Source organism: Apus apus, chromosome 9 (genome assembly GCF_020740795.1).
Source record: "Apus apus isolate bApuApu2 chromosome 9, bApuApu2.pri.cur, whole genome shotgun sequence".
In the NCBI taxonomy this organism is placed as follows: Eukaryota; Metazoa; Chordata; class Aves; order Apodiformes; family Apodidae; genus Apus; species Apus apus.
In genome coordinates this window covers 17126227-17147011 of record NC_067290.1, presented here as the reverse complement: position 1 = coordinate 17147011, position 20785 = coordinate 17126227, and the positions used below count along the sequence as shown (strand labels likewise).

Below are 20785 nucleotides of genomic sequence, written 5' to 3'. Positions count from 1 at the left end.
TGAAGTGCTCATGACCTTGTTGAAGCACAGATACAAAACCAGCTTTGTGTCTGCTCAGTTTTGTCAAATTGGAATTGTCATGGTTTGGGGGACACATTTAGCAACGGACTGTCAGCAATGTTGGTTTCCTGCATTCCTGGACACCGAGTCTGGACTCACTCCTAGCTCCTACTAGGAAAAAGCCTCTAAGGACAAGGCTTCAGGGGCCGTTATTTCAAGCAACAGCAGCTTTCAGGGCTGTGGTTTTGGAGGGGCTTTTCTTGTCTGATTTACTTTTTGGGAGACATCAGGATTTTGACAAAATCTCTAGAAAAACAAGGAGGAGGTGCTGAATGAACTAGACAAAGAGCTTTGTCTCTAATTTGTTTTGGAAACAACCCATATCTTCAGTTTAAATAATGCTTCTGAAATATACAATAGCATCAGGTCCAAATTGCAATCAGACAGGTCTGGGATGATCTGTGTGGAGTCCAGCTGATTTTATTAGGACCCAGCAAGAGACCTATAGCTTGTCCTGACAAAAGCAGCTGAAGAATCAACACCACTGATACATTTAAAGCCTTGCAGGTGCAACAACACACACAAAAACCCCCAGGTAATTCTGGGAGAAGGAGGGGAACTGCAACTGGAAATACACTGTTCTCAAAGCTGCATCCAAGGGGAGTGGAAGAAAGATCTAAAAATATTACCCCTAGATGTTTCCCCCCTGTGGCTGCAATTATTCCCAAAGTACCCTGTTTAAAATAGGTTTTCAAACCATGGAAGACTAATCATTGCAAGTGGAGATGTAAGTAGGCACTTACCATGCAATTCACAATTAGCTAAAGATGGTAGAAGAATCTCAGTTATGTTGCACAGGAGATTTAAAGAAAGAAAGAAAACACTTTTTTTTTTCTGGTAAGAATGACATGTGATGGGAGAGTAGAGGAAGATAATTGTCATAACAAAGGGAATATGTTATTATTTATTGGTCACACTTAAGCACTAGGATCTTGGATTACAGTATTTGGTGACAAATGCTGCATGAAATCCTGTAAATATTGCCTAAAAGGTAAGATAACTGAGTAATTCTGAATGTGCTCTGCAACCAACACTTTCAAAATTCAGCTCTGGGAAGCATTTTATTTTTGTCCTATAGAAAAAGTAAGATGCAACATCTAAGCACCCTAAAATCTTATCTCTTTGGGCTTGACTCTACTCCTATTCATATTAGAGCAATATTGCTGGTAACTATAGAAAGAATTTGTAAAGTCAACTAATAACCTTAAACTTCTAATGCCTTCAAGGTACAGGGACATCTAGCCTGTCACCCTGTCCTCTGTGCTGACAGTCAAGGCCACCCAGCACAAGGGCTGTCCCCACCCGGCCTTGTAGCAGTGGAGGTGAGGATGGGTCATCTCTGCAGACCTGCCCTCCTTCGTGATGGTGGATTTAGGATCAGATGTTTTGGGTTGGAAGGGACTTTAAAGTCCATCCAGTCCCAAGCCCCCTGACATGAGCAGAGACACCTCCCACTAGTCCAGATTGCTACAAGCCCCATCCAACCTGGCCTTGTACATTTCCAGGGATGGGGCAGCCACAGCTTCTCTGGACAACCTGGGCCAGTGTCTCACCATCCTAACAGGAAATAATTTCTCCCTAGTACCCAACCTAAATCTGCTTAATCTAAACTTCGCTTTCCTGAGTTCAGGAGGGTAGCAGCACTCAGCTGATTACAGGATTAGAGCTTTTCTTTGCTGAAGTGACAGCTGTAAATAACCATTTAGGGTCCAACTTCTACATCCTTCAGTATCTTAACTTACATTTAGTCAAAACATCGATACTTGTATCTGATTTGTCAATATTAATTTCCTGGTTCTCTTTTTATTGTCCTCATCCTCTTGCAGATTTCACTGGGTTATGAACTGCAGTAATAACCTTTCCAAATCAATTTTTCTTCTTTGCAAAGCTTTTGCTTTTTTTTGTTTGTTTTGTTGGTTTTTTTTTACACACTCTACTAGCACTGGGATACTGATTACCCCCCTCCTTCCTTACCCTGCCCAGCTCTAGAAGTGCAAGCAACCAAAAAAAAGAAAAAAGAAGGGGGGGGAGGAAAATAAATAAATAAATAAACCCTTCAGCAATAAGTTGCCTGATTCTGGCAGCAAGACAAATCTAGCACCACACAGCAGGCAGGCAGAGAGTGCACTGCTCATCCTTTCTGTTTTGTCAGTGCATGGGAATGCTGGACACCAGCACACAGCGAGGGACCCGGCCGCAAGCTCCGCTCCTCCCCGGCCTCTGAACCCTGCTGCTTCCACCCTCGGCTGGGAGATACAGGTAAAAATAGAGAAATGCTTTAGTTAACCGGATTCAGTGAAAATATAAAGCAGTTAGGAGAAGCCCGGACAGGCTAATCTTATTCCTAGCAGGAATGGGAGCAAACCACAGTGTAGGGGCTGATGGCTGCTGTACACATAATACCCTCAGGTACTGTAACTTGCATCTGATTCTTCCCATTACAGCAAATAAATTGTCGCAACTGGCAGTAGAGATTTTTTATATATATATATATATATATATATATATACACTTTGTTCAAGTTGCCTTTATAAATATTTATCATTATTTACATAATTATACCTCCCTCTGACAGCAGGCTTTACAGCAACTTTGAACCACAATAAACAGGCAGACTGAATGCCTCCTTTTTAGCCAGACTGTATCTATTCTGTGTGTTATATGTACATCTATTACCAGCATGCTATGAGCTATCACTCATTCATTTCATAATGTAATTTATAGTTACATTACAAAAGAATCCATCTACAAACAGCAACTATGTAATATTGATAAAGCATTTAGAAACAGAACATAAATTTGACTGAAGTATTACTGGTATCAATAATCTGCAGAAAAAATGTGTCTGTGTAAGTAATCACAATTTATTATAGCAGGAACCTAAATAGAGAATCTATTTCTTTGTCAGAAACTTTCTTTAAAAGAACTTGACATCCCAAAATTCTTTTCCCCCCCACAGATGTCAGAAGCCGAGACAGACAAGATAAAAATCAAACCAGCAGAAAGTTTTGAGCATGAAAAGCAAAATACTTCTTGGCTGAGGAAAGGTAAGTTACATTGTTGAGTTGTTGAGATATTTCTCATTTATTAAGAGCTCTTTTTTGAAGAAAAAAACATAAGAATATTTTACAGGCTTCAATATGGCCAGGAATTTCTACCACAGAAATTCCATAGCTTGACTTCTATGAAACATGCATGTACATTTGATTATTGCACAGAAAGGCCTAGATTATCACATTTTAAATAACACAAAAGCTCTTTTTTTTTTTCTAATATCCTTGTATTCATGGAGAAGTTTTTGACCTGAACTATAAGCCATTAAGAATTATGGACTGTCACCCTAATTCTGAAGAAAATTTTGTATTAACTCAAGCTATTACTGAATTGGATTAATATTTGTTTGGTTTTCTTGATCATGAGTAAAGGTCAACCCTGAATCTTTTGATCTGGCAACGTGTCATCACAGAATAAAGTAGCATCAGTTGTCAGTGGTTCATGAAATCTAGACTCTCAGAAGCAGAGAAGTTATACAAAACAAGTATAGGAGACCTATCCAGTATTAAAGGCTGAAAAATGGCAGATAATTTGTGCCAGATACTGGTATTTCACATACTGAGTTCTATTAAACTATTTAGAAGACATGGAATTGTAAAGGTTTCCTTATTGCAAATGCCTGTACACATAAAGAGAAAAGGTTCTTAGGATATATTTCTTGCTAGAAAAATTGATTTGCCAAGTTAATGCATAGCTTATGGCATCTTTATGTATGTTTGTTGGTTGGAGCAGGGTTACTTTAGTGTATTTCATACACACACAAGCGAAACATCAATTAAATGGAGTCACAAAGCAGAGACTTTCAAGATGCATGTGATACAAATTAAATATCTATGTTTAGGTGTAAATTATTGTTTTAATGGAAGCATCATATTTTAGTCCTAACAAAAGTATTTTGGGAAGACTCAACAAGTGACCTCGTATTTTGAAGACATTAACTTGAGGGGTATAGAGGAAAAGGCTCATTTATAGCTACCATTATGTCATCTGTAAAATGAGCATCACTATTTTAAGCTCAGGTAGTTAACTGTACGCTAGGATGTTTAGCTGCAAGAGGAGCTGCAATAACACAGGCCTAAATTAATGCCCCTGCCTTGTAGTCCTCACTGTTTACGCAGCGCTTTTGCAGAATACAAATCATGGGCTGGAGCAGAGCTGCCTGGCCAGCACCAGGCTTTGCTGGGCTGGAGACTCGGACCCCTCTGCTTGCAAGGTGTCAGCTGGCTTCACTGTAGACTCTGCAAGCAGATGATTTGCAGTTTGAGCATCACAGAGTGAAGGAGCTGAGAGATCTGGATCTGGTCCTACAAGACAGCATTGGACTCTAGCTCTATATCTTGCTTCAGAATAGAGCGCAGAGCACAAGATCTGCAACTTTACAAAAGGAGTATAAAAGGTACTTTTGTATAAAGGGGACTTGCATTGTTCCATGTCTCTGAGCAGGATAAGTGTGATGCTTGGCTCCTCAGAGTCCCACATGCCTTTTTATCCTCTGGTCCAGATCTACTCCAGGCACCAGGTGGCATCTCTCCCACCTGTACATTCCTGAGGTCATTTCACTCTCATGATGCTAATCCACAATGTTTTATTTCTCCTCTTCCTAAGGAGAGACACTATCCAGAGTTTCTAGATCATTATTTACCTTCTGATTGTTTTGTACTTAGAAAAGCTTATCTCCTTCAGGAAGAGCCAAACACTGCCTGGGGGCACCTCTTCTCTCTCAAGTGCCACAGAGAAGAATTGAGCTTTGAAGGTCTTGTACAGCAGCTCAGTCAAGAAATAGCTTAAATGTGTCTCAGAAAGGAAGGAAATTTTCCTTGAGATAAGAATATGGACATTATTTTATCTTATATTGAAGTCTGCTTCTTAAAATGTAGATATTGTTTCTTTGCTTTAAGCACTTCTGTGGTACACAGTGTGTTTTTAGAATACGGTGAAGCAAATTGTCTGGAGCAGAAGCTTAACGTCTATGTTTAAATGTTTTAAAAATACCTCCCATATAGATTTCAGGCATTCCAATAAACAATGAATTGTGGAGAACAGACTTGTACTGTTTCCATCAGGCACAGTAAGAAGACTATATGTTCTTTTAGCATCCAGTTTTAAAGAAAAGTTATTTTTATTCATGGTTTTGTATTGATTATTTGTTCCTTCTAAAAGAAACAATCATGAACCACATAGTATCAGAAATAAAAAATAGAGACTAGGCTGTGGCTTTAGCATCTTTCCTAGACTTCATTTTTTTCCTAATGCTTTGCAAAGTAATAGCTCATGGACTGGTAGTGCAGTGGGTCAACATCAAAATCAGGTACCTATTATTTTTTGGTAGGCTTTCAACATTAGAAGCTGTTTAACCAAGGAAGGGGGCAGAGGGACTTTAATCTGGTTGCCAGTTATTTATCCTCTACTTTGTTTTGGTAGAAGAAATGTTGCTTTTGTTTTTAAACCTCAAAAAGCAGAAATCAAAGCCTTATTTCAAGGGAAAACTTCTTTCACAAAGCACCACAGAAACCAAAACAGCTTCATTAAAAGTATTACAGAATGTAAGGCTGTACATATGGGACTATATCTTATCAAATCAGCAAGGAAGAGCATAAATGGTCTTACTCCTGCCTCTTCCTCTCAGCAAGACATTCACACCCACTGCTGTGCTCTCAAACCCCTGTCACAAATGCAACAAAAGACAGATGGGAATTAAAGATGACATGGAAAAAAATAATGCTGCACAAGCCAGCACAGTCTTGGAGAGAAACAGCCCCATAATCACAACCCTAGACTGTATTTTTAAAATGGACTTTGGCACATTTGCCCTCTCCTTTTGTTTCTTATCCTACAAAGTCTTTCTTTGGTAGAGGGCCTGAGGTCTTCTGCAGTACCTGGCTGATGGAAGAAATGCAATGAAATAACAGTAAAAATGTAAAGAGGGAAGCAGACTGGTAAATGCATGCTCCAGGTTTGCCAGACTTCAAGAAAGTCCTGAGACATCTATGTCCCTCCTAAGGCACTTAGCACTCAGGTCTGGATGTAGTCAAGGTATAACTCCTGGGGCTTAGAGTGTGAATGAAGATGGTGAAATGATCACCAGCCTAACCCAAGATGTCTCAGGGTGAAGGTTTATACCAGCAATCTTTTCTGATAGTATGGCATGTTCATCCGAACTATTATTGCTAAACATGGCACAATAGATGAGAAAACCTGTGTTTGGAGAGTTTGCATCAGAGCCTCACATGCAGGTCAACCAGAGGCAGTACGAATGAGCAGAGACACAGCAGTTCTTCACATCATTCTCTTTTTGTCTGACCTTAGCACTGGTGAAAACCAACTTGAGGAAAGCCTGGGACATAGGAGTAGAGCCAGACAATCACTCCTATTTGTGTAGGAGTGAAGGTATTTATTTGCTTGCTTCTTCCCACAGGGAAGAGCTTGTTGTTAGACACAAGATAGTTTTGGATGGAGATAATTTCTCATGCCAATCCCTACAAAACATCAGGGCAGAGAGGAACACGGGCTTTTTTGCAAAGAAACATTTGCAGATTTATCTGCATTTCTGTCCACTTGTACACAATTTGCCCTGACATGCACAAAACAACAGTGTATAAAATATGAATAAAGACAAATGACTAAAGAACAACCAATAAAACCACGTCCCCACCTGTTTCACGCATCTGGAAAATGTGCAAACAGACCATCACACCCCAAGCAAGAAACATCTTTCTGGGCACCTAATCAAGCACAGTTGTCTGATGGTCCTGTGAAATCTGGACACTAGACATGCCTTTCGAAATGCAGTAGCCAAACATGAGTAACACTCCCAGGGGCTGGGATGCTCCCACCTTGCAGAGCACAGCCCAGCCACAAGCCTCTTCCACATGGACTGAGGCTCTTCCACCATGGTGGTGATTTAGTGCCAGATTAGCAGTCATCTGGTGGGAAGGGAGGTCAAAGCCAAGCTAAATTCACACCAGCCTCAGCATGTGGTTTTTGGAGATCCTTACAAACATTTAATCTTGGTATCACTTGATTATTACAGCCATATGGATACATGGGAGCAGGCAGGATCTTATCTGACTGACATCAAGCTGTAAAAGGTGACACTGATTTTGCACAGGGGCCAGCAGTGGTCTGTTCATGATCCATCACAAATGTGAGGGAATGTTTGAGAGCCTAATGCTGCCATCCTATGGCTTCATCTAAAACTGGCCACAGCAGCCCAGGGACGCAGACCCAAATTGCACAGAAATGAAATTTCATTTCAAGATATTTTCACACAAAGCCCTCCTGTTTTATGCTGCCCAGCTGTGTACACAAATGCCCTGCATATATAACTTCCAGTGAAAAGTTAATGAAATGGCTTCCTTACTCTCCTGCTAGAAATATAACTGAAATGTTAATCTCAAGACTTTCACCAAAACAGCCCCTTTCTGAACAAAAATTCTCATAAATCAGAAATATTTTTCTCTAAAATAGGTATGTTTTCATTGTCTTGAAAATAGTAAAAAGTCTAGCCCCAATTTCTTTAATCAGCTGCTCCAACCAGCAGATTTTTGCTGTAGGGTGAAATTCAGCCCTGTACTGAAGGTCAGTACAAGGTCAGCACTTAAACCATAAAATAGGGCTTAAGTGGTAAATAGAGCCTCTGTTCAGGATTAATTTCACCCCTCCAAGGACTACAGTTCATATGAAGAGATTTACTCATATCATAGACCTGGCTGAAGTGACATTATTCACATTATTCAAATAATATCTTCTTCCAGAAGTAATCCCATTGGGTGAGATTGTTCCACATTTCTTAGTGGTACATCCCAGAAATCCAACACAGGCTATTCCTGACTGCACCTCACTGAAACATGCCTCAGCCTGGTCCTGGGGTTACATTCCCAGAGACAAGGGCAAAACCTTCCTATATCGCAGTATTCACCCCTCTCATTTGTTACCCAGGGCTTTAAGAGACTTTTACAAGTAGCAGTAAAACAGGAAGGACATAACACCATGAGACTGGTTTTCCAAAAGGAGAGTTCTCCCCGAGACACTATGGGAATTTCCCAGGTCTTTTAAAATCTTCCAACTTTTTACCTGGTTTGCAGGGACTGGAGCAAAAGTACAAGGCTTGTGCTTTTGCTGAGATTATTCTCAGCAGAGCATTCTGATCTGACCCTGCATTGAGGGGGCTAAATGACATATTTAGAATTTCTTTTTGAAAACTCAGAAGTCAATGAATGCAATTTTACATACATGCTTGGCTACTTGTTTCCTGAATTTTGCTGACTTGGATCCAGAAGCTTTTTTCACTCTCTTTTTCCAGCCTGAATTAAGTCATTGGATTGAAAAGCTTTACAGACTGATAGCAAAGAAATACCTCTCTGCTTCATGTAACAGAAAATGCCAAACACTTATAAAATGAATGCTGTAATCCAAGCAGACTGTTTCCAGATAAGAACCACACAAAAAAAAAGCACATTTAAAAACTGATGACAAGGATCCCAGGGGGCTCAAATTCCTGGAAGATGCCTTGTCAGCTTCAGGACTATGACCAAATGAATTAATCAAGACAACCCTTCCTTTAAGTTGTAAAAAAGCAGATTTAAAGACTCTCTTCCAATGGAGAGGGAGTATATGAAATCTGCAATGGCCCCAGCTCACCACCCCTAATTATAGTTTTATAAACTGAGTGGTCCTTGATCTTTGAACTGAAGGTCCTTGGAGATTTAAGGCTTTGAATACTGCCACAGAAGTGGAATAAACGTACAGTAGAGGCAGTGATACTTCTCTAGGAGATAGGGTTGAGTTTATAGTCACACTCCTTTGTTGGATATTGACTGTAAAAATCTAAGTGAAATTTAGGTTTTCTTGCCTGAAGTGAATTTTTTCCACAAAGGAAAAGTCCCTTCCATTCAACTGCCAATGCCGAGGAAGGTCTGAAGTTGTTTCATTCACCCCTGGAAGTGTTCCAGACCAATTCTATCTTTTGCTGAACTTGGGCAAAACATTCAGAATTTTGCCCTCAGTTGTGTCAGTAGAATAAAACACGGAACAACATGGACACTTGCTACTTGCTGATTTTCTCAGCAACATGAAACTTAGAGCAGAATCCACATATCCAAGAGCTCCCATAGTGCTTCCTACATATGATGGCAAACTGGTGCATGGAAAATCTTAGCTCAAAGGTCAGTGCCCAAGCAATGAGTAATTTCATAAAGGCAACAGAGCTGCATTGGCTTGCAAAAGATTTCATTTGTTGTAGGGAAGTGATAAGCAGGAGGAATAAAGTAACAGATCTTGTATTTTAGCATTTCAATTTGTAGAGGGAAGGGTCAAATGTCAAGCTGGTCTCCTAAGTCTACAGTAATAGAAGCCAGAAAGATACCTGTACTAAACAGAATATGCAACCTGGAGGTTAAAGAAAATTCAGTACTAATCAAAGTGATTAGTATTTTTAAATTTTCATAATTTTCAGTGTTTGATCATCTATCTGCTCCAAACATGCCCTCAACATTAGGGATGTTGTTGGCATTAGATTCCAATGTGTGAATGTATCACTTTCACAGAGCCGTTTGCTCCTCTTCAAGATGGAAGTGGACCTCACTGTTAGTGTCTTTTAGTCAACTTTACCTGACATTTCTGAAAGCTCAAAAAATTAATTCTTTGCATTTCCTCTAATATGAAGTAATGTAAATATCCTCAGGGTTAGTAGCAGTTTCTTCTGGAGGGAGACAGGAAGACAGTAAGAACTTTGAATCTAATTGGGTATTAGATGCTTAAAAGCTATGAAAAACAGACATTTCAAACTTCTTAATGAGCATTTAGTTCATTCATGGAACTTTTAATTCCTTGATAGAAATCCCATCAAAACAACCACTGTGCAGGCCTGATTTACCCTGAACTTGAAGGCAGGATGATTGTGGATATAAGCAACTCTGTGCCAGTTTTTAGAAGGTATTTTATAGGCCTGCAAAATTATACACCCATACATAAACCCAGATTGACAGTCATGTAGAGGTTTTTACAAAATACTTAGTATTGAAGGGGTTCAACGAAGTATTTAGATTAAAGATAACTAGATTATGAAAAAAATAAAAATGCCTCCCCTCTTCTTATTGAAGGTTTGAAACCATTCTCCAAAATACAGCTGCTTCTAAGTACTCAGTGCTGTAGTTAGGCTAAATCCTGGGCATGCTGGTTGTCTATTGCTTATGAAGTACTGAAGGAAAAGTAAAGACCAAAAATGGAATTAAATATTCATTGTTAGCAGAGGTTCAAAGGAATTATTTTTCTATCTATTTTTTTAAATGAGTATTTAGCACTCAATCCTGATAGAAATATACTTAGACATTAACAGTGACTGCTCTAGATGTCCAACAATAAAATACTGGACATAAACCCCTTATCAGATTAGTGAGTAGTTCTGAGAGTTCAGATTTGATCTGAGAGCACAGGATTGTATGGGAGGACTTGAATTCACACCTTCCAAAAGCCAACAATGGTCCCCAGCTGTCAGAATACTCTGTAATATCATGCTTTGGAGATTCCCAAGTGTCTATGTCTGATGGAACCACTAAAAGTTCACTGCTTCAGAGAGAGAGGAAAGGACACTACAGCCCAGCAGGTGGGACACCTGCACGAAGAGCAGGAGATTGTCTCTAGTCCCTGCTAAAGAGTATTCAGCTATCCAGGAAAAAGTGGAAAATCCTTAACAGAGCTGAGAGCAGGCAGAGAGGGATTTGATCCTGGGCCATGCCCAATCCATCTGCTTCTCTCACTCACATAGGTAGGAAGAGACTAGAGCATCTTCTACTGCTCTGCCCCAGCAACAGTGGCTGACAGAGGTGCCCAGCACAAGTGAAACAGCCATGAGTACATTGGGGTGGTTCTTCTCCCCATTCCTTCCTGGAGTTTTCCTACTCTTGTGTCCTCACCTCTCCCATCAGTTTATTGTTCCCAGTTTCCAGATCCTCTGCACATCCTGTATAACAGGTTGAATCTGGGACTGTGGTGCCTGCTGGGCAGGAGGACATGTGCAAAAACTAGGTGTTGAGGCCCTCAGTGTCAACTGAGTTTCTTTATACCTCTTAATAAAACTGAAGTTCTTATATTTTAAGAGAATTGCCCAAGGCCTCTTTACCACCCAATATTTAAGTGATTCAGAGATCTTTTCTGTCCTCAAACTAAATTAATTTATATTTTAAAGGAGTCAAATAGTCTCTTAAGGTCTCCTGATTATAGAGTCTCATACTAATTTCAGTCTTTAATCTGAATAAACACATTAGAAAGACACAGACACAATTCACTTAATCATAAATTCAGATGGATTGTTTATTATCTGTCTACTTAATGTGCTTATGATTGCAGCAGTTAAACATGATAATGTTTTCTTCTTTCACATAAATGAATATACACAGTAGAGAAATATCTGCAGGAAGAAATACTTCTGCCTGAATGTGTCAGTAGGCTGCAAAGATAGGGAAGTAGATGCACTGCTGACTGTTGTGCTCTACAACAAACACAAACATTGCCACGATAGTGTTGAGACATCTGAGAACTGACTATTGACAAATTATGTTCTTCTTGCTGAAATCCATCTACAAGCAGTTTCCAAGAAAGAAAATGCTTTTGCAAGAAAGATGCAGATAGGAACACTGCTTGGCTATACCACTGCACCTGTAATTTAAAAGGAGAGCTGTAGATTTGGGGTAAACAAGATCACTTGAGTTCTTTAAAGCTGAAACTGATTTGACCTACAGAAGCAAACTCAGACACTGGATTTCCAGAGAACAGTTTTCTGCTGTGTGGTCTTTGTAAAGACAGTTTTAAAAGGGTTAAACCCTTTTAACACCAAATTGTCAGTTTTGCTACATGTCCATGGCAACTAACATGTGCCAAAATGCTATCACATATCCACAAATAGTTGGATGCCAAAATTAAAGTTGGAATACGATTCTTCCTGTTCCCACTGCATATTGAAAGTAAATAAAGATTTTAAGCATGTGCTCATTTAAGTTAGTGATTATTACTCAGATAGGCTTTTCTCTGTCATTAGACTAATTTTTAATAGCCACATAGTATACCATGATGAATTTATGTTTGGCTTTGGAATACTCAAGTTTTAGCTAAACTTAAAACACATTATGCTTGTTTTTTTCCTGCCAAACAAGAATAATTTATCATCTTTGCTGCCTCACTCTTGGTTCTCAGATAAAGCAACTCCAACCACATGTTCTTATTATGTATCACTAAAACTAAATTCAGACTGACATTTCCCATCTCTAGCCTTCCTAGGGTTTTTGACTTATGTGTTGACAGCCAGAAAAAGGGTCTTTGGGGATAACTTCACTCTGTTAACCCATGCTTCAGACTGGCTCTCTGCATGACATCTCACTCTTAAATAAGAAATAAGTTGAGAGGAGTCCTAGAAAAACAGAGCACATCCTCAGGTAATTACAATTTTGTAGGACTGCTTTGTGTAACGTGTTTCTATCAGATGCTGGTCTTTCAGCTTTCCACCCTGTGAGTTGCACTTGCTCCACTTTTATTGAATACCAAAGTAGTCAGCACGAAGCTAAACCACAGCTTCTCTTGCTGGGTAACAGAAGCTTAAGACACTAGGCAATCCACACTGCCACAGGTAGAACAATTCTGAATGTGACTCAGACCAAGCTGGGGTTTAATGCCTACTAAGGTTATCATACAGCCATGTCACCTACACTGATTGCTGGTCCTAAATTTACATCCTGGCTGATCAATCAGTATCGCTGGTGGAAAAGAGTCCATTATGATATACAGGGGCAAAGGGAAGGAAAGAAAATAAGAGAATGAAAACCCAAAAGTAAAGCTAAATCTCTTCAATTTCACTCATAGTTATGACCAAATGTAATGTCTTCTTCAGATACTTTAAAAGTTTAATATTTTAAAATACTATTGATATTACAAAACAAGACAAAAAAAAGTATCAAAAAGGATTTGAAACACATCCATGTCAGCTTTCAGCTACGCAATTATGGGTGTCTTGTGCTTTTCTTAGATTAGTTAAGACATACTTAAATAACCAGCCTATGAGCTTCAGGAAGTTTTCATTTTGGGCAATAAAAGTTTTAGTATTTTATTTCTAGGAGAACACTGAACCATAGTGACTTGGAATTTCACTTGTCCCTTATACCTGGAAAGAGAATCCCTCAAGGTGCCTACTAGGGAGAGGGACATTGCAAAGGACCCCAGAGATGGACTCTGCAGACACCTTGCTGAACTCAGTGGAAGGACCCCCCCCCCAAGTCAGTAAGCTTTGACGTGCCCATCTTTGGCACTGCCCATGTAGTGCATGCAGGCAAGGTAGGGGTGAATCAAGCAGCAAGGTCAGTGCTGTGAATAACATTCTTATTATGAAGATGATGTGCTACTAAGAAAGGTTTTCTGACACCATGTAAATACACAACCTAGCTTCACCTACTTTTCCCTGAGAGCTCATTCCACAGATGGGCACACTGAATTCAGATTTTCCTTGACTAACAGTTGGTCCCTAATTTTATCAGCAGCCTTGTCCAAGCAAAAAAACTCCAAACATCAGTGGAAGCTTCCCCAGCTCTTGCTCGGAGGAAACCACCAACAGTAGTAGAATAGTACAGTCTCCATGCCTTAAAATTTTTTTTCATGAAAAATAAATATAAAACTAAGCCATGGTTTTTACAGTATGACACAGCAGTATTACTTGCATTAGGCCAATTTACCACTTATGATAGCAGTAATAGCACTAAAAGCCAATAAAAGCGGTCTGTTCGTTCAGAGATTGGCTTTTACAGCTTATTCTAAATATTATCAAGTGAATCAAAAGCTGTCATTATAGTGTCTAAAAAGCCTTCGTACCTTGTAAGCAAACAGTGTGACTTTGACAAATAATCATTAACATACCTGTGTGAGACCAGGGCTAAAAGAGAAAGAAAGAAGAAAACTGGGTATTTCACTTTACATAAGTCATTAAGATCATTACAGTTAAATTTCACACAAAATAAAACAGCTTCATATGTAAAATACCATTGTTTTCCCAAGTTAGGTGTTTTGTTTTTTTTTAATCTGTGAACCTACTTTTCCATAAAACAAAAACTTGACAGATAACTGAGCAGCAACTAATTGAACTATAATGACACATTATCATCAGCTTTGGGAAAGCAAATGATGCATATGTCCAGGTGGTGCTTTTGGGGCCTGTACTCCTCACTGCTGCCCAGCAATATACAAGGGCAAGCCTTCTTCAAATCTTCTCAGATCACTACCATGAGATATTTCTGGTCTTTGAACCTCTTGAATGGCACTGCCCAGCATGAAGTCAATAGTTCAGAATTAATATTTGTGCTTACCACTGGTGCCTAAGACAACTGTTATTGGTGGCATTGCAGTAACATGTAACTTCCTGAGGTGGCCAAGTTCGAGAAAGGATGGAAGCAAAGGGATAAGAGAAAATGTCTCTGTTACTGTCCTTATATCGTCACATCACAGGGTCCAACATTACTTGGTCACATCCTCCTGCTGCATAAGCTGATGATCCTTGGAAATGCCTTACTCAAGGTCACACACCTCAGCTGGGTAGCCCTGCAGGCTCTATACAAGTGCTCTCATCTGTTTTGGGTGCCTGTGGGTAGGCATTACTGAGCTACCTGGAGGTAGGGCAAGCTGGACAAAGTGGAAACACAGCAAGAGCTTCAGGCCATCATGTGGGATGGGACACCATCTGATGCTGGGATAAGCACACCACCACATGAGGCAGGTAGGTACTTGGAAGGTTAGGCATGGATCATACAACAGTTCTGACAATATAACCAAGGCTTTTCTCCATTAAAGAATGTGGACTGTTCAAACATTAATTGTAGAAACAGTAAAATCTCAGCTGCACCCGTCAAGTCTCCTGCACTGAGGACAAGACTTGGGCAGTTGGCTCCAGCATCCATTCACTCACAGTGAGTCCTGAGTCTCAGGGAGTTTTCTTTCCTTTTGCTATTCACAGTGTTTGGGGCCCCACTGGAGTGGCAAGCTGGTGTGTTTGCTGTGGAGGGGGTTATGTGATACCTTGTGCAGCTGCAGAGAGCACAGGGCCTGGCAGAAACATGTGGTGCTGCTTTGCCAGGGGAACCATTCCCCCAGCACAGCCCTTCAAGGGCCACGTGTGTTTTGCAGAATATTTATATGAGCAGAAAACCAACAGCCAAAGCTTGAAATGGGAGGTCTGTTGTTGGTTTGTGTTTTTTTTTTCCCCCTAGATTGATGAACTTCCCTCAAGCACTGCATCTATAGTGAGGTAGAAAGATCCCAGAAAGCTACACAAGGTCTTGCCTAAGGTACCCTAGTGAATGACAGGAAATCTGTTAGGGTCCTCTGCATGTTTGCTTTTATCTAAGAAATGGCATACAAAAATATAGAAATCTATACCAAATACAGTTTATTCTCTAAACAATATTATGAGGCTTGATTATTTCAACCCCAGGAATGAACAAGTAATTAAGAGCAGTTTATCTGCTCACAAAAATAAAAGAACCTTGTTCTGTTTGAAACTCCTCTTTCAGGAAGCTTCTAACAACTGCTGAGCTCCCTTCCATACCCAGTACACAAATTGAACATCTGTTTCTCCATGCCTAGGCAGAAGCTGGTTCAGAGGGTCAATAATCAAGACCTAGAGAGCATAAGATGCTCATTGAAATTATGCCAGTGTTACTCTTCCAATTCCACCAACAGTATTCTGCAGTACCGATTTCAATCTCAAGCATTCTTATAAAACAGTAAGAAAAGGTTTTACAAGCACAAAGGTTTGAGTGGTTTGGCCTGTTAGCTTTTCATGTCACAGGTCTGCAGTGCATGTATGCATCAGAGTCCTCTTGTGATATTTTTCTCAAGGGTTCAATCTCCCCGTACTTTAGTCCTTTCTGTCACATACAAGTTCTTGATTATTGCTGAAGAATATCAGAGCACAGAACTCCATGGGTTGCTGTGCAACCTGAAACAACCTCTGCAACACTGGCAACAAGCAAACTTTGGGTAAGATTCTTTAGACCAAGATTTCAAGAGCAAAGTCACTAGAATTGCTCTTGTGGTTGAAGTCAGGCTTCTGCTTAGGCATGTTGCTGAATCTGCTTCTGATTCAGAAGAAAATGGAGAATTCCTTGGCCTAGATTAGAGGCCACATCTTGGATATAATGTTGCTCTGTTTCTAATCTCTAGTGCAGCCAAGAAACTGTATCCTTCCCTCCACTAGAGAAACCACCTGGACTAATACAATTTTCCCCCTCAAACTTTGTACAAGAGCCCAGACCTTTGTTTAATATAATACATATTTTCCATTTCCCCCTCTACCCCCTCAATGAGATGTATTTATGTTTTTACCTGCATGTGCTGTGTTTTGTTAATGGGAAATTTTTCAAACACCATACAGTAATGAACTGTGGGATATGGGATTATGTAGTTATTGTTCTCAGGAGCATTGTGTAGAGTGTACCAGTAAGTTATAAGCAGGTTGGTAGAACAGGGTTGGAGTTCTGGCAGATCTCTTCCAATCTTGCCTGTTAGTCTGAATTTGCCTCTGCTTTAAAACTTTGTGCAGATTGAGCTGTGGATGCTTTGGTCAATTGTGCTACAAACCTGCTGTACTGAACACCCTGCTCTGGGTCAATCTTGTCAAAACTAGGGTGACCTGGTGGCCAAGGATGAGAGCTTTCAGCAGCTGACCCCGTGGTTTATTGCATGATGTAGAAAAAGTTGCTATATTGAGAGAAAACAGCAAAAGTTGTTAGTCATGGTGTGCTTTTATTGATAGAAAAAAAGCTCTTTTTGCCCATGGAGATTGTATTTATGCCCAGTGATGTTTAAATCTACCTGTGTGTGAGTTTACATGACCATGTTACAGCCAAATACACCTTCTCTCATGCCACAGTAGGTCAGCCTAGATTTTTCAAATGTGGTGGCTTTTACAGAAATGAAAGACATTTGTTGCACAACAAAGACTTCATTTTAAGATGAAAAATCCTGCTTTTCTCCCCCAAGGGAAAGTTGAAGAAGTTTCATGGTGTTGCCCTTTGTAATATTCTAGTTTGTCCGCAGCAAGAGGAAATAAAAACTAATGGAAAGAGACATTTCTTCTTGGATCAAAACTGAATACTTCCAAGAGCACATTGTCAGACTACTCATAAATACTTAGAAGAAACAATTGCTAAGTCAAATGATTCACAGTGTCCAGCTCTGCTCAGGCACTTTATTTTTCCTAATCAAGTAAAAAAACTATGAATAATTTTTACTTTACATTTGAGAGTTTCAAATCTTCTTCAGCCACTAACCACTGAAACAGCCTATTTGCTCTGTGAAGGTGATTAATAGGAGTAGAGGTGAAGCAGTTACTTAGAAGTGTGAAATTGATTCTTGCTTAGATTTGGACATGAGGACAGGAACATACTCTGGAGTGAACATAATGAGAAGTCAGCCTAGAGCCTTTTTAAACTTGAAAACACCTCAGATCCCAACTTTGCAGGCTTGTTTCATCTTGCTCTATGCCACCACTTATTTTAACTAATTGAGGCATCCTACAAATTGAGACAATAACAAAGTAAACATTTATAACCAGTGTTACATTAGAGATACTTCAGATAAACATAATTTAAATATTCAGCTTTCTGGGTAGCTGAGACCCTTGACTGCAGCTGCCAGTGCCCAGCTCTTCTTAATGAAGATGAGCTCTGCAAGTTTCCAAGAAATAAAAATAATTGTAGCACCCACATTTAGTAGCTGTAGATGAGCTAAAAATCACATAGAACTGCCACTGATTTTACTGACAGAAAGGCTGAGCCCTAAAAATACCAGTATAGAATTTGTAGAATCTGGATTTCCCAAATTCTGTCTCATTTTTCTAGTATTTCTAGTTCTCTTCCAAAAAAATCCAACAAAAACAAACAAACCACAAAAAACAACAACAAGTGGCACCATCTGTTTTTGGCCTGTAATAACCCAGTTAGTGCAATGCCAGACTGTTCAAGTTCTTCCATTTAATTTTGTGAGGTCTGGAATGTGGCCTTAGAATTTGTTTTAAAACTACTCAACTTCCCCTCCAGAAAATGCAACAATTCTGAGACAACAGATGCTAACAGCCTCCTACATAAGTTTTAAGAGGTCTCTTTCCAGCACCAACCACCCTGACCTCCTGCTTCCAGTGTCCTTTTGCAATGCAGGTTGCATGTAAAATAAGAACTGGATTCTCTGAGTACCTCCAAATCCACATTCCTTTTGACTACCAAGAAAGTGACGGTGGCCATCATCAGCCAGGTACAACACTGGAGCTATTGTCATGGAACTTGCCTTGAAATGCATGTAAATTTACCCTAAAGTTACTTACAGAGCTGATTTTCAACTGTTTTATTCACCTACGTTGTCCGTAATCATTAAACAGTTATTTGTCCCATGAAAGCTACCTAAATCAAGTCTATTTGCTTTGTCTAAATAGTGTAAGCTCTCCCATATCCAAAGAGAATTGAAATTGTGTGATCTTTTCAGCTTCTAATACATATTAATTCTTAATATACAAAACCATTCAAATAAATAATTGTGCAGACTGAATAAAAAAGCCATTTAAACTCCCCCTCCCCCAACTGCAGACACTTTTTACAAATAGTTATTTTAAGTAGTCTTAATAGTATCTCTTTAATATTGCCATTAAAATTCAGAGTTCAAGAGCAGAGCAAATTTACATCTGTTAAAATAATGGAATTGACACTGGTATTACATCATTGCTATTTTAAATAATCATTCTTCATAATTCTAACCTACTTGCTTAAAGTTACAAATAAAGGGCTTGTTCCTACTTTCATCAAAGAAGATGGAAAAACTCCCTTTGGCTTCCAGGGAGCAGCACCTTGCTTAAAGACAGGGTCTCTGGTGATTTGCAGCTGGGTTCAACTGCATCCACTAATGCAGCAAAGAATAAATCCCTCTGAAAGAAAAATTGCTGAGAATGGTTTTATGTGCTCCAGTCAGACAGAATAATTGTATTGGACTAGTCTGTTCCCTGCCCCCAAAAAAACCCAAAACACAAAACCCACAAAACTCTATAGACTACTCTGAATTCCAAAGTAGTTAAAGTTCTGCTTAGTTTCCCTAGGAAACAACATTTTAAAATAGGTGGGTTTTTTTCCCCAATTTTAGTGCAATTTTGTGGTTTTCCTTCCTTAATATTTTGGGAAAGATTGTTTGAAGAGAAGCATAATGGCAACCCTCACAAATTCCCCTTCTCTTGGAAGAACATTAAAAGTTTCACTGAAATTACAGAAGTGCTCTTCCACAAAGAATTCACACTGAACCTAAAGGAATTAAAGAGATGCACTATACACAGCTGGGAAACCACCTTGAAAGTGAATCACAGTCCTCTTCCTGACTACTGAAGAAAATGAAGCAAGGATTTTTAAGAAGAGGATAAAAGTATAACTGAGACTATGTAAAATATGCTTTTTACTGTCTATTTAACACTCCAAAGAACAAAGTTTTGTACCTGGCTATTCTTAGGATGGCTTTGTGCTCTTGAAAAAAAATAATCTGTGTCCACACATCTGTAAAATCATTACAATTCATCTACCTGCATAGACTTCATGTTTTCAGGGACAGGAACTTTTCAACTGTATCTGCACCGAGCATCTAGTTTGACTGATTTCTGGCCATGGCAGAAATCACCAGGCACTGCAGTTAACTTTCTACTAATGCGCTACTAAAATATGTTGAACATTTACTGGACAATAACCACCAGCTGAGTCTCAACCATAATTTTGCACTGCAGTACAGGGCCTGTGAGATGTTGTCTGGGAGCCAGAGAACTTTATTAGCCCTGTCATAAAAGCTAAAGCAGAATCAATCCCTTGTTCTATCATCACTGGCACTGCCTATTATAAATAAAATACCTATCAAACCTTGGCAAATGTAGGTCCTAAATGAAGTAGGAATTGCCTTGGTGTCTTTAAGAGCAATATGGTTTTGAAAAAAACCAAACCAACACACATGCAAGAACAAAATGTGACCCTTCACTGTGGGGAAAAAAAAGGCAAAAAAAAGCAATACTACCAAGAACAGGGAGGAAGCAAATTATTCCAGAAAGAAAAAACAAGATTTTAAGAACTGCAGTGTTGACTTGGGAGTTACCTACCCTGTTACATTTTCTTCCCCTTCCACAGCAGGACACCTGCCTTTATGCCTACTTGGAAAAAGGTAAAAATGTATCTCTGTTGGCAGGGAAATACCTTCCAAGCAGGGATGATCAGGCAATGCTCAGCCTCAGGAAGCGTCTCAGGCATTGTCACTTAGTGTTCAGGAAGAAACAAGAGGGAAGACACCCAAGGGATTAGCCCACAGACAAGAACTAGGAGGTCCTTTCCAGATGCATCATCTGTAATACTTTTTGGCACCATTGCTCAGCTTTAGAATATACACTCACCCCTCCCCTTCCATGCCAGTGGCACTAAGACAACATGATGTGCAAATCAGCCTTCAGGACAGTCTAGAATCAAACAGCAAACCAGTGCTGTGCAATTAGCTACCTTACAAATATGGCTTTTATAAGCATTTTCTTGTGGCTTTCCAGCCACACTAACAGAAGGAAACATACACTTGGAATGAAGGACCAGTTGTTGGCACAATTCTTGATCACTTGGGGAAGGAAGAATATTCAGAT

General features: G+C 39.6%; 1 protein-coding gene across 1 annotated transcript in view; it reads left to right on the top strand.

Moving 5' to 3' along the window:
• The first annotated feature begins 14808 nt into the window (after positions 1-14808).
• The window catches only part of MDFIC2 (MyoD family inhibitor domain containing 2), a 32316-nt gene continuing 26339 nt past the window's right edge, over positions 14809-20785 (top strand). Inside the window, exon 1 of the mRNA XM_051627885.1 lies at positions 14809-14863. Within this exon, the coding sequence (XP_051483845.1) occupies positions 14809-14863 (55 nt within the window). The remainder of the gene's footprint in view (positions 14864-20785) is intronic.